Source organism: Ochlerotatus camptorhynchus, unplaced genomic scaffold (assembly GCF_037179485.1).
Source record: "Ochlerotatus camptorhynchus isolate MF236.1 unplaced genomic scaffold, CSIRO-AGI_Acam_v1.1 ptg000160l, whole genome shotgun sequence".
NCBI classification, from domain to species: domain Eukaryota; kingdom Metazoa; phylum Arthropoda; class Insecta; order Diptera; family Culicidae; genus Ochlerotatus; species Ochlerotatus camptorhynchus.
This window is the reverse complement of record NW_027040650.1, coordinates 18751-32446: the sequence shown is the minus strand read 5'-3', so window position 1 is coordinate 32446 and position 13696 is coordinate 18751. Positions and strand designations below refer to the sequence as shown.

Below are 13696 nucleotides of genomic sequence, written 5' to 3'. Positions count from 1 at the left end.
CCATCATATAGGCGGAAATCTGGGTACTCATCTGGGTACTCATCTGGGTACTCATCTGGCAATTGTTCGACTTGCTGTCTCACAGTATACCAAGTGCAATCAGATTTCAGCTGAACGGCCATTACACTTCTCGATAGGGCATCAGGCACTACATTGTCCCTGCCGCGACGATGCACAATGGTCATGTCGTACATCTGAAACGTCAAGCTCCACCGACTGAGGTGGGACGACGTTCTCCACTTTGACCGCATAATAAACGTCAAAGCTGACGAGAACGTCGGTCACGAGAACAAAATGACTGCATTCGAGATAGCCTCTGAAATGTTCTATGGAAAGAAGGGCGGCAAGGCCTTCTTTCTTGGTTGCATGGTAGGAGCGTTCGGGAGTGGTTAATTTTTTGAATAGTATTCCACAACCCTTTCCTGACCATCTACTTTTTGCGTCAGGACACCCGCTATGGCATAATCGCTGGCATCCGTGTGAACCAAAAACTCATGATCAAAATCGGGACTGGTCAAAATGGGAGCTGTAATCAGCTTCTCTTTTATTGCTTGGAATGCCTCCTCGGCGTCAGGGGTCCATTTCAAAATTTTAGACTTCGTTTTAAGAAGTTCTGAAAGGGCTGAGGTAATCTGACTATAATCGGCCATAAACCGCCGATAATAATTAGACATTCCCAAAACCGTCGAAGTTTAGTGATAGTGGTAGGCCGTTCGTATTCGACTATAGGTTGAATTTTCTCGGGATTCGCTCGTAATCCTTGAGAAGAAAGAATATAGCCGAGGAACGGAATTTCGCCCAAGCAAAAGTGTGATTTTTCGAGTTTAATGGACAAATTTGCCTCGCGTAATCGCCGCGCAACCTCCTTGAGCAACCGTACATGGTCCTCGAATGTCTCTGTCACTATGACGATATCGTCTAAGTAGACAAAGACATTCGGTTCCAGTACACCATATCCTAGCACTCGGTTCATCAACCTTGCCAACGTCGCTGGACTGTTGATCAACCCGAATGGAAGCCGGGTGAACTGGAACATTCCCCTCCCTTGTACACTGAACGAACAATATTTGCGACACCTCCGTGCTAACGGTATTTGTAAGAACGCCTCTGAGAGATCGATCGTAGAGAGAAATCGAGCTCGTGGAAGGCGACCGAGTATTCGTCCAGGGTGCGGAAGAGGGTAGGCGTCGCGCACGGTTCTCTCGTTTAGCTTGCGAGCGTCGAGGCAAAGTCGAATCGCCCCCGATGGTTTTTTGATCGGGACTATGTTGAGTGACCAGTCCGAATTGGACTCTTCCATAATCCCTCGGTCTAACAACCGGTCAAGCTCGGCGAACAACCCTTCTTGGATTTTCAGAGCTATTGGATAAGGATACAATCGTACGGGTTTGGTGTCCTTAAACTCTTCTTTCAGAGTAATTGTATGTTCATGTAGGTGGGTGGTGTCCAGCGATTCGGATGTAGCTATTTTGAACATTAGTTTGGTCTGATCCAGAATCTGGTTTTGTCTCTCATTGAGAACTACTTTCGTCGGTTCTAAAACCGGAGTAGAATAAGCCGGATGGGTGGAGATTGACGCAATTGCAGGATAGATCCCGAAACTTTTCCAAAAGTCCATCCCACATATGCACTCTTTAGTTAGGGCTGGAGCGACCAAAGTTGACAGTACACGAGTCTTTCCGTTGAAAGTGTACGGTATGAGCACTTCACCGCTGACTTCTAGTTGGGAACCATCAGCAGTTTGTAGTTCAATAGGGATAGATGGCGATTTTATTTGAATTCTCCGAAATTTGTCGAACATGGTTTTATTGATAAAGGTGAGGTTGCTTCCACAATCTAAAAGAACGGATACCTCTCCATCAAATATTTTGATTGACACATGTGGTCGATCATCAAAAACGTTATTTAGCGTAATTTTATGTACATGGCCAGAAGTGGTCTCCTCCTCACCCTCCTTAGATCTTGAGTCATAGAATTTACTGATTTCGAAGAGCCAAGTAAAAAAGTCTGACTCACCTTGCGCTGCGGGAAGTTTCTGCGACTTTAGGACTTCTTTATCGAGTTTTTTTTTTAAACAATATGGACAATTATCCGTCGTGAACCATTTGAAGGCGCACCCGTCACAGAAAACGCTGCAAGGAATTGGCACTGTGTCAGGTGGTGTTCTTCTCCACAATTGTAGCATTCATCATTAAGGGGAGGGCAATAATTAGCCACCATCTTCAACAATGCACTGGGCTTACTGGTACTTGGCTGTGGTTCCTTAGGCGTTGAGCAGTTTTGCTCACCCTTTCGGGATGTTTTATGATCAGCTTTGAGGTTCGGTTGGTTGGTTGGAGCGAATTGTTTTCTCTTTGCATTGTTATTGTTGGGTTTCTGGGAATTTAAATACTGGGCCGAATTGGAATGGTGATGGGATTTATTTCGCGATTGTAAACTCGAATCCCCTAAACCCCTCGTACCTACATTGATGGCACAAGCTTCCCGCTTGTTCGGTTCGAAAACTTTTAAAAAGCTGAGAAATCTGTAGCATCTAACTCCTTCCCAATATGGGTCAAATCCCTTAAAGTCCGTACATGTCTGCCTATGAGAGCCTTCCGACAATCGTAGCAAATTTGTTTTAAGAATCTCGACTTTTTCTCCATCTGATATCGGATGGTTCATAGCCTAGAATAGCCTCTCCATTTGCATATAATAATGCTGGAATGACTCGCCTCTCTGCGGGCGAGTCTGATAAATTTAAGTACGGAGCACTGAATCGAGATCGGGATGTCGAAACTCATGCTTGAGTTCGTGGATCAAGTGATCCCACCCAAATAAAGAATTTTGATTTCGTCTGGCCGAATACCAGCTCAATACAGCTCCGTCGAACAAATAAATAGCCGAATCGAACAAGTCTGCCTCGGTGGCATGTTCCGAGATAGCTAACTGTTGGACAGCCGATAGACAACTGTTTAATTCCAAACCTTGATCGGTCCATTCCACATCGAACGCTCGACTGTTTCGGTCAAGTATTGCTTGCACTCCGTAATCGGTACTGGTTTTTTTCCCTATTGAGGTTTTTTTTCAATCCGCTTTCATACTGAGTGGTGTTGTAGTATACAACAGTGTAGTGAGCATCGCGGAATTGTAATTGCCGCTCAATCGTTCGAGAAAGGAAGCAGTCATTTCCGGCCGAGTCCGGCAGATGAGCTGTACATCTCTAGCCAACAATTTTCATCGCATCACGAAACGGCAAAATCAAGGTCATCGAGTTCACCAGCCGGCGAGCCAGCCGGTGCTTTGTTGCAAACACTCGAGGGCAACAATAGAACGATCATCACCATCATTCTCACATCAGGATAGATCATCGTCATCAGCCACACTCCGTGCGCTTGTGTGGAGAGTTAAGTAACAAACGGTTATCTTCCGTTCTCCGCAACCTGATTAATCTCCATACAGTGTTGATTAGCTTTTCTGACACCTTTTTTTTTCTGAAAAAGTTTTCTTTTTTTTTTCTTTTTTTTTCATTTACTGTTTTTTTTTTGCAAGTTGATTAATCTCCCTATAGTGTTGATTAACTTTCCTGGCACTTTTTTTTTTCCATTTTAAAGTTTTTTTTGCTTTGTTGGATTAAGTATTATTTTTGCCGTAATATTTTTTGGATAAGTTTATTTTTTTTCTTATTTTTTTTTTATTTATTATTTTTTTTTCTCAACGCATATATATATATATATACAGCAATTCCATAGAAAAAAGTTATAGTGGGTCTCAGAATTTCATGAAAATTGGTATAGTTCTTCCTTATCAAAAAATATTAGACTCGTATTTTTTTATTGCGCCATTAGGGTGACCATTTCCGTGTTAGGGTGGTCCAAAAAATCATTTTTTTTTCAAAAATGTCTTTTTTTTTAAATTTATAACTTCTGAACCTCTTGACCGATTTTTACGATTGACCCTTCAAATGAAAGATGTTTTAATGTCGTTTTAAGAAAAATTATGAAACACTCAGAGATATTTGATTTTGTTGGAAAAAAATATGTTACAAATGCTTTTTCTTGATTTTCACTGCGAGGGTCTTCAACAACTTCTTATTTTAGTATTTTACATAACACATTAAAAAGTTAGCGATGTCGGAGAAGCAGTTTTGGAGATACAATTTTTTTTTAAATAAAAAATTATTGTTCCGCAATATATGCACCACACGTGCATGGAAACGATGAAGACGCAAGGTAGTTCACAAAGCGTCTCCATCGAGTCACAGCAGCTGTGACTAATGAAATCTATGAGTAACTTACAAGCTGGGTGCAACATTCAGTTCAGCCTGGAGGCTGTCCATAAACCACGTAGACCAATTTTTAAACATTGCAGATCCTACCTCCCCCCTCGTATACTTTACTAAAATTTTAAAATATTTTTACCGAGCGTATACTGTGGCTGGACTCCCCTCCCCCATTGAAGTCTTCGTGGCTTTAAAACAGGCCCCAGTTTGACATTATTAATGTTGGTATCAAAATTCTGGGAGAAGTACTTAAATGCTACAAATAATGACGAGGTCGAAGAAAAATAAGTAAAACATGAAGCATTTATTTTCTTTAATTACAATTTCACACATTTTTCTTCCGTTGAAAATGAATACCATTTGACAATAATATACTTTTCGTTTTGAGGCTTAAAACTATGGAATGACTGTGTCCCCGAAATTTGATTCACATGTATATAACGGTTTTTCAATTTTCTTTCCATTTTATTGTAATCGGATTCCGAAAAAAACTGATAGTGTATTTTTGAATCTGGCTTAGAAATAGCCCATGAGTAAAGTTCTTGGGCCGTTGTTATATGGTGGCCTTGCAAACTCGCTTTCGCAGCGTTTCGTTTTAATACTCCTCCCAAAGCATCACAAGGGCCCTTTCCATGACAAGTTGCAAAAAAATTCCACTCGGCAGCAATGCCAAAATCTTTTTGCATGTTGCATAAATTAAAAGCGGTCATCTTATTTTTATATTGGCTTCCTGATCCATCTGAGAAAAAGTAAATCTGTTGTAAGCTTGGCAATTTACATTTTATGAACGCTAGACAATGCGTAAGAAATAAACGAACTGCGACATGATTATGTTTAGTGAAATTAGCAATTGCAATAAAACTAGTAAATTTCAAATCGTTAGATTCTTCGTCTTTAAAATAAATAGCACAAGGGTGAATAGTACATTGGGCGTTCGCCCAATGAAAGCCTTGAACTGCATCCTGCACAACGAAAGAATAATTCTCCGAAAAATCACAGATTATGATGCATTCTGGAGCTTTCAAATTGCTTTTGACGTGTTTCATGTAATTTGCCTGTTGCTCAGCTATAAAGTTATGCGGCAATAAATTGAATAATTTTTCTAAAAAAGTATCAATAATTTCCTGTGTATCCATTTCAACTAAGTCCATAATGCATCTCTCTACTTGACGCCATTGTTTGAATTGTATTGATTCAACATGTCCGTTACTAAGAATAGTCATTAGTTCTGTGGCCAAAATTTGCGTTCCTGAACAATTTTTGCAACACTGCAGCCAGCATTGTTCACTTGGATTTTGACAAATTATTTTTTTAAACAAATCGTGATAGGAATCAACACCATCTGGGAGTGATTGTCTGCTTTGTAGTGTTTTAAAAATAAGTTTAACGTTCTGATGATATATACAAACGCATACGGTATGCGTGCCACTTGTCCCTGCCAAAATGCAGTGTTTCGGACGGTTACTGGCGAACATGGAAAATCCTATTTTAATATCAGGATATGTATTTTTAAAGATGGAGTACGCCTCCTGCAAGTTACACAAAACTAATCTTCTTTGTACGTAGATTTCGCCTTCATCATTTTTAGATATTAAATAATCTCTTTTCCCCGGACAAACACGACTTATATCGTCACTATTGTAAAAATCACGAACAAGCATTATCGTTGGTTCTGCTAATGAAGCTCTGCTTAACCTCTTTACAGGCACCGACATTATTCCTTTCTCTTGCTGCAGTGCTTTTGCTTGGTTGGCCATATGTTGGGAAACATTGAACTCCTTCATAATTCTATATGTAGACCAACTTTTGGGAAGTGTGGTTAAAATCCTGTATCGCTCATTGCTGTCTCTTGTTTCTTTATATTTATCCTTAAGTTGTATAAGGAATTCATTTTCGTCCGACAAAGGTGCGTTGTAGGTGGTAACGATCGATTCAGAACTGGTTGTTTCCACTGATTCTGAAAATAAATATAAAAAATGATTGATTATTAGAAAAAAAAAACATACAAATGATTTATTTTTTATTATTTACCTTGGCAGGGAAAAGGAACCATTCTGGACGGTCCCGCAACGGAAATTGATTCAATGCTGGTTGCTTCGATGGACTCTGAAAAATGATTGCAAAAAAGAAGAGTTTAAGTTAGTAGTTAGAAGAAAAGAATTGAAATTTAAAGAAGAATCACATGAATTTTCAAATAACGTACCTGCAGCAGCGATTCTGGATGGTCCTGCAACGGCTTCTTCGGTCACGGCATCATTGGGTTCATATAGTTTGTGGTAGCATCGTTGACAAATGAAGGAGCTACTCTCATCTATTTTAATCTTTTTTTCCACTGCATAATCGTACAATTTATTGGTGATTTTTCTGGCACATGAACTCAACATCCAAACATCACACATTGAACACACGTTTCATTTTTAGATATTCTTCAATTCAACTGTTCTAGTAGGAAACTTTGATTTCTAACTGATCATTTCTTTCATAACATTCGTTGTTTTATGTGAAGCATTATATCGTACCTACGAGTGAGTGATATACCTACGAGTCTAAGCTGTAACTCATAGGTATATCACCTGTTCGTAAGCAATGACGTCACTTCAAACAGCTGTTTCAGGTAAATAGATGAATATTGCGAATAAATACAAACACCACCAAACATTTCCAAATGCCACTAACACCGCGAAGCCTATTGGGCTGGAGCTTATGTAAAAGTCATTGCCTACGAACGAGTGATATACCTATGAGGTACAGCTTGGACTCTTAGGTACTGATGCAACATGCAAAAAAATCTTGGCATTGCTGCCGTGAGGCATTTTTTCGCAACTTGTCATGGAAAAGGCCCTATGGGAGGAGTATTGAAACGAAACGCTTTAAAATTTGAGTATACGAAGGGAAAGGTAGGATCTGCAATGTTTAAAACTTGGTCTACGTGGTTTATGGACGGCCCGCAGGTTGAACTGAATGTTGCACCCAGCTTGTAAGTTACTCATAGATTTCATTAGTCACAGCTGCTGTGACTCGATGGAGACGCATTGTGAACTACCTTGCGTCTTCATCGTTTCCATGCACGTGTGGTGCATATATTGCGGAACAATAATTTTTTATTTTAAAAAAATTGTATCTCCAAAACTGCTTCTCCGACATCGCTAATTTTTTGATGTGTTATGTAAAATACTAAAATAAGAAGTTGTTGAAGACCCTCGCAGTGAAAATCAAGAAAAAGCATTTGTAACATATTTTTTTCCTACAAAATCAAATATCTCTGAGTGTTTCATAATTTTTCTTAAAACTACATTAAAACATCTTTCATTTGAAGGGTCAATCGTAAAAATCGGTCAAGAGGTTCAAAAGTTATAAATTTAAAGAAAAATACATTTTTGAAAAAAAATGATTTTTTGGACCACCCTAACACGTAAATGGTCACCCTAATGGCGCAATAAAAAAATACGAGTTTAATATTTTTTGATAAGGAAGAACTATACCAATTTTCATGAAATTCTGAGACCCACTATAACTTTTTTCTATGGAATTGCTGTATATATTTATATCTATATATCTATAAATATATATATATATAAATATATATATATATAAATATATATATATATAAATATATATATATATATATATATTTGCTTTTTTATGTCGAAATCTGTTGCGGAGATACTTAAGACCCCGCAATGGATGAAACCAATGATGGCGGGGGTATTTCCCTAGCAGATATCTCCGATGATGAATCTGTTAAATCTCCATCATTCGAAAATCTGCTTCTCACTGAAGAGGAAATGGATACCTCAGGGGATTCTACTTCGGACCCCAAAACGAGCACTGGAGCTTACCCAAAGGTGATGTCTAAACAACAACCTCCTTCACCCCCTGCCCCCCCCCCCTTCTCCACCATCGCCCCTCGTCCACCTGTTCCCCCTACTCCAACCGTTCCCTTAAAAATTTCTGCGACCCCCCGCCATAAAGCTTACCCAAGCGACTCAAAAGGTCCGTGAGTTGTTGTTTTTTCCGGCCCAAACAAAAACCTTTGAATATTTCTTGGATTTCGAAGGATCTGACAAAACATTTTTCGGCCGTAACCGATATCTTTAAGGTAACGTCAAACAAACTGCGCGTTACCGTTAATGACCTGAAACAGGCAAACCGGATTGTTGCCTGTGAGCTTTTTTCGATCGAATATCGAGTCTACGTCCCCAGTTGTGACGTAGAAATTGAAGGAGTGGTCACCGAATCGAGTCTGACTTGTGAGGATTTTCTACAAGTCGAATCTTTCGGCATTTTCAAAAACCGTGCCCTCCCGAAAGTCAAGATACTGGACTGCATTCAACTGCAGTCAGTGTCGCTCATAGGCACTAACAAAAAGTAAACCCTCTCAGATTCGTTTCGTGTGACCTTTTCAGGATCGCCATTACCTGACTACGTCACAATTGGGAAGGTTCGACTACCTGTACGTCTGTTTGTACCGAGGGTAATGAATTGCTTGAAATGCAAACAACTAGGTCACACCGCGGACTTTTGTTCCAACAAACCGCGGTGCGATCAATGTGGGGAGGAGCATACGGAGGGTCCTTGTCATGCTACCCCAAAATGCGTTTACTGTAAGGATGCTCCGCATGCTCTGAGTGATTGCCTGAAGTACAAACAGCAGGGAGAAAAACTAAAGCGGTCTTTGCAAGCTCGCTCTAAGCGCTCCTTAGCAGAAATTTTGAAAACGACCGCTTCATCTTCCCAAACCACCCCAAAAAGCAACAACACATTCCACCTCCTGCCAGATGATGATCAGGGCTCTGACTCAGAGGTGGGTGAGAGTAGTCCTTTTGTCTTTAACGGCAACACGAGAAAGCGGTCCAAAACAAACGTCACCCAAAAACCTCGTAAGGCCTCTCGTACGGACGATCAACCTACCTTGACAAATTTAAGAGGTAGCGGAAATGTAGCAAAACCCCCACCACCGGGATTTAAAGTTTGTAATTTTAACAAAGACTTTCCGCCACTTCCGGGATCATCTAAAACCCCAGGTATCCCAGTTTTTCAGCCAGAAAAACAGCTGAATAACTTCGCGACGGAAATTTTAACCGAAAACTTGGTTCTCTAAGCTGATTCTCGAACTAGTCAGATATTTTTCTCGCGTGCACACTTAAATTTTTTCGCCGAAATTCCAACAGCCGAGTAGTTCTGCAATTTATTTAGCTGAGATATGGTAAAACAATTGCCGAGACTCAGCAAACACATAAAATTTTGCTGAGATCTCCGCTGACAAACACATATTTTGCAGAGATATCAGCAAAAGTAAATGCCAAGGTAATCGGCTGTTGGAGATTTTACCGAGCTAGATTAAGTGTGTGTGCCTGTCGGACGTGTGCAAATGTAAGATTAATAGATTATTGTTTACTGGATAGGTTATCGTATTATACAATTACCTTAAATTATTATTTTCAGTCCGAAGATGATTTTCCCACTGATACCAACGTCCCGGTATTGATTTGCTGAGGAGCGTTCATGGAGGCCTCAGCTAGGGTTACCATATGGTATCCTAAAGGAGGACATGTCCTCCTTTTTCAATAATTTTTCTACTTCCTCCTTTTGCCCAAATATGTTCTCCTTTTTAATCCTTGCATTTTTTCCAGTAACATATTAATAAAATTGTTTTCAAAGAGCGTTGTTTGCAGTGCCTATTTGTTTAATTATGTCGCAACTTCATCTTATCTAGCAAATACCATTCGATGGTGGGACTAGGAGTATACTACAGCTGTCATCTCCCCTACTCCCTGTGCATTTCGTGAATTTTAACCTAAATTTGACAGATGGAAATTTTTTAAATAAACCTGCTATTTACCAGACTTATTTCAGACAAACCAGGAATCAATTTTGACAAACAACTTCTCGAAAATCGGACGATCAACAACAGAGGGATTTTCGAACATTATATATTAATTTTGAAGAATCAGTGAAAATTCATCAATTTTTCTGAATTTTTACTTATATTTGACATTTTGAAAATAAATTATAATGTTCAAAAAACTCTCTGGTAAAATTAACAGGTTGCTTAGATGTTGGTTTCAATCAGCGATGACACGATCCTGATTTTTGTACATGATAAAAGTTTAGATGGTTTTAACGCTGTAAAGCTGCAGTTTTCATGCAAATCAACTAGACTAGATCATTTCTTAGTATCAAACATGAATTGCCGTCTGTTTGGGATCAATGTTGGTAAATGTCCAACTTGACGTTGCATCTGGTTCTTTTTTTACCGGAACATGTTTTGTTTAATGATTTTCAATAAAAAAAAAGCGCATTACTGGATCCCAAAACAAATAAAATAAATATATTTCATACATTTCCTTGACAAAATTGGTTTTATTTTTATGAAAATTCGAAGCAACGTTTACTCAATCAAAATTTAAAGCAGGATTTAAAGTGAAAACCGAGCGCTGCTCAAAAAACCGAATTCCATAATTACAACAGTTGGGTCGGTTTGTTTGACAGCGTTCGGTAATTCTTGAGTAAACCGATGTTCGGTTATTTCAGCTTAAATTTATTGTTCGTTAACCGAGATTTTCGGTAATTTTGACAGATTGTGAGTAAAAAATAACCAACGAACAGACTACCGAGCATTCAGCAGATAAAAACTCGGTTGAAATCATACCGAGTTCGGTATTATCTATAAGTGTGTACCTATCGAGCATAGAGCTTTTTGACGTTTAATCGGCGCACACTACTGCACCATTTAAAGTGCACGAGTGCGAGCAAGAGGGAAACAGATTAGTGGGAAAACAAACCGTCCATTCATCCATGTGTGCTAGATAGAGAAAGATGATTAAACGTCAAAAAGGTCTATAGTAGACAAACTGACTCTATTGTGTGTTGTTATCGAAACTAGAGGAAATTTTCACAACCCAGGTGAAGTCATCCGAGGTGTGAACAAAAAACAAAGGCTGAAAAAAAAATGTCTATAGGGAGCTGCATCGTCGGAGTAACCTCACTTTTATGACATCTGGCAGTGGTTTGTTTACATGGACTTAGAAAAAAAAGTTTAAAAAAGTTATTATTTTTTTTTAAGATTTTTGGAGAGGAATCTTTTTCAAACGAACATAGTTGGATACGGTCGGATATCATATCTTTTAATTCTTTTTATTTAAACCTCAAATCCACTTGAATTGAAAGGTAAACAAACCACCACTGGATGTCAAACTGATGAATTCGGCTTCATCGCGTTCATTCGTGACGTCAGCGTGCAGCATCCTATTCATCGACATCAGTGTTGTAAGCTTTACTCTTCGTTACTCTTCTACTGCCAACTCTGGGTTCAGGGTGGCCAGACCTACCGATTTATCGGTAGTCCTACCGATTTTCGGAATGCCTACCGATTCACAGACGATTTTTCACTTTTCCTACCGATAATCACAGATTTTTAGTAATCTTGAAAAATGTTCAATACCTGTGTTTTGTTTTCCGTGTAGTCAGAATTAGCATTAGAATTAGAAATATTCATTTCGACACGTTTAAAGCCAGCCCAGTGGCAGCGGGCCCAAAACAGCAAAATAAACGATTTGAGCCCGGGACATGCTGCGTACTATCAAACGCTGCTGTTGGTATAGGCCTTGTCACTGGCCTGTTCAAAGCAGAAGAACTGAAGGAAAGTGTATTGTTCTGTAGCAGAGTCCTCCCCCCCCCACTCATAAAGGTTTCAAGTATCGGGAAACCCTTTTTAAGACGACCTACCGATAACTACCGATAAAAGTTTTGAGAAGCTACCGATAATGAAAAAAATAATCTAGCCACTCTGTCTGGGTTGGACCATGGTGGGTATAGTATGGTGGTACAGCTTTTTTACTATATGGGCGAGGAGATCGGGAGGCTAGTTGGACCTGGCTTGAGTCAATTATTTCACTGGAAAATAGTTGGATTCGCATAGTAAACAAATTCGCTATAAGATTACATATTGTTGTGTAATAAAGAAATTGTTTTTGTCTTTTTAGGATCTACAGCGAGAAATTGCATCGTTACAAAAATCATCGTTACTACAACAAATCACTGAATCACAACAGGAGGAGCAAATTAAATCATCTGTTACTACGGAAGATTGTATGGATCGCGTAGATGTTTATGAAGAAAAGGTGAGTAATAAGGAGCTATAAGGTGTTGTTTTTCATTATTTTCACAATTTTACAAGTTTCTAAATGAAAAAATATGTTATTGATCCATTTCATTTTTTACTCATTATGTTTTTGTAATTGATTGTAACCATTCAACAACATCTATCTTTCTTCTATTCTATCTTCTTGTTTACTACTTGCAAATTTCTTAAGTGTCTAGTGATAGTCACTGAAGAAGCTTGCAAGTAGTAAACGAAATACGTATCTGTGTCTATAGTTTAAAGTGATAGTAAAAGTGAATAGTGAAAATGAATTAGTGAAAGTGAAAGAAATAAAATAGTAGTAGAATTAAAAGGAAAAACATCGTAAATTTTTTACATTTATGCTACCAAAATGCTCATCAATCAATTTAAAAGATTTTCTTCATTTCATAATTCATGTAAATGACTTTCTTGTTCGTTTCAGAACCTGCAAATGCATTTCAATTTTTTGTTATGAAAAGAGCTACGAAAACTATCCCTCCCCTTGGCTAGTTTTTGCACCTTGCTGTTGGTGGGTGGGCTTAATTTCATGCTTTATAGTGGAGTGTTGGAGACGGTAGGTTTATGACCGGCGTTGCTGGCTCATGCCGCGATAGAATGGCGCCATGGGCAGGCGATGGGGATTACTAAGCTCCCCTTCTCTGATGAACTAATACATGAGTAAACCAAATATCTAGTCCAGCAGTGATTGTATCACACTTGTTACTCCTTTGTTTGCGAGCCACGTCGTAGTACGCTTACGTATAGGCACTGACATTGGGTGCGATACTGGCGGGTTTTGCCGCAAATCACTCTTATTTTTTACGCAGATAGATTTATTTGGGTTTGCAAGGGAAATATTTCAGAAAGTGCCCAACAGTGCTCCTTATACTTGCGTGACAAGTTTTCATTGATGTTTTCATTGAGGTATTACTCAGGGAACAAGGTTAAACACCATTTTTGTACATGGTATTGTAACTAATCTTATAAGTGCTTCATTTTGATTTGGGATAAGTGTTTGAACTATGGCTCGGGATTTCCACTGTGGCGTGCTTCTATTGTGACATACTTATACGTATTTTTGTGGTGCGACATAGTGGAAGCGTGTGAGCATAGTTGGAGCATATACCCTATATAATTTAAAAATCAGCTAGGGAAATAACTTCAAAATGAAGCCTTTTAGTCACTTGAAGGTGTCACCAGGGTCAAACTAAGATATAATAAATAGGTATAGGTCAAAATCAAAAGTACTTGAAACACGTTTAGTTTAAGATTACGAGCACAAGTTAAGATACTTAATAAAGGATTGGTTA

General features: G+C 38.9%; 2 protein-coding genes across 2 annotated transcripts in view; one reads left to right on the top strand and one right to left on the bottom strand.

The window, feature by feature from the left end:
• The window catches only part of Golgin104 (Golgin 104), a 192719-nt gene extending 180314 nt beyond the window's left edge, over nucleotides 1–12405 (top strand). Inside the window, exon 7 of the mRNA XM_065222206.1 lies at nucleotides 12247–12405. Coding sequence (XP_065078278.1) covers nucleotides 12247–12405 — 159 coding nt within the window. The remainder of the gene's footprint in view (nucleotides 1–12246) is intronic.
• LOC135701412 (uncharacterized) lies at nucleotides 5242–6659 on the bottom strand (the record flags this gene model as incomplete). The annotated part of the gene is made up of 2 exons (XM_065222203.1): nucleotides 6293–6659; nucleotides 5242–6218 (listed from the first exon to the last, which is right to left on the bottom strand). Coding segments are annotated over exons 1-2 (999 nt in total), but the record flags the coding sequence as incomplete, so codon positions are not given.
• Nucleotides 12406–13696: the final 1291 nt, after the last annotated feature.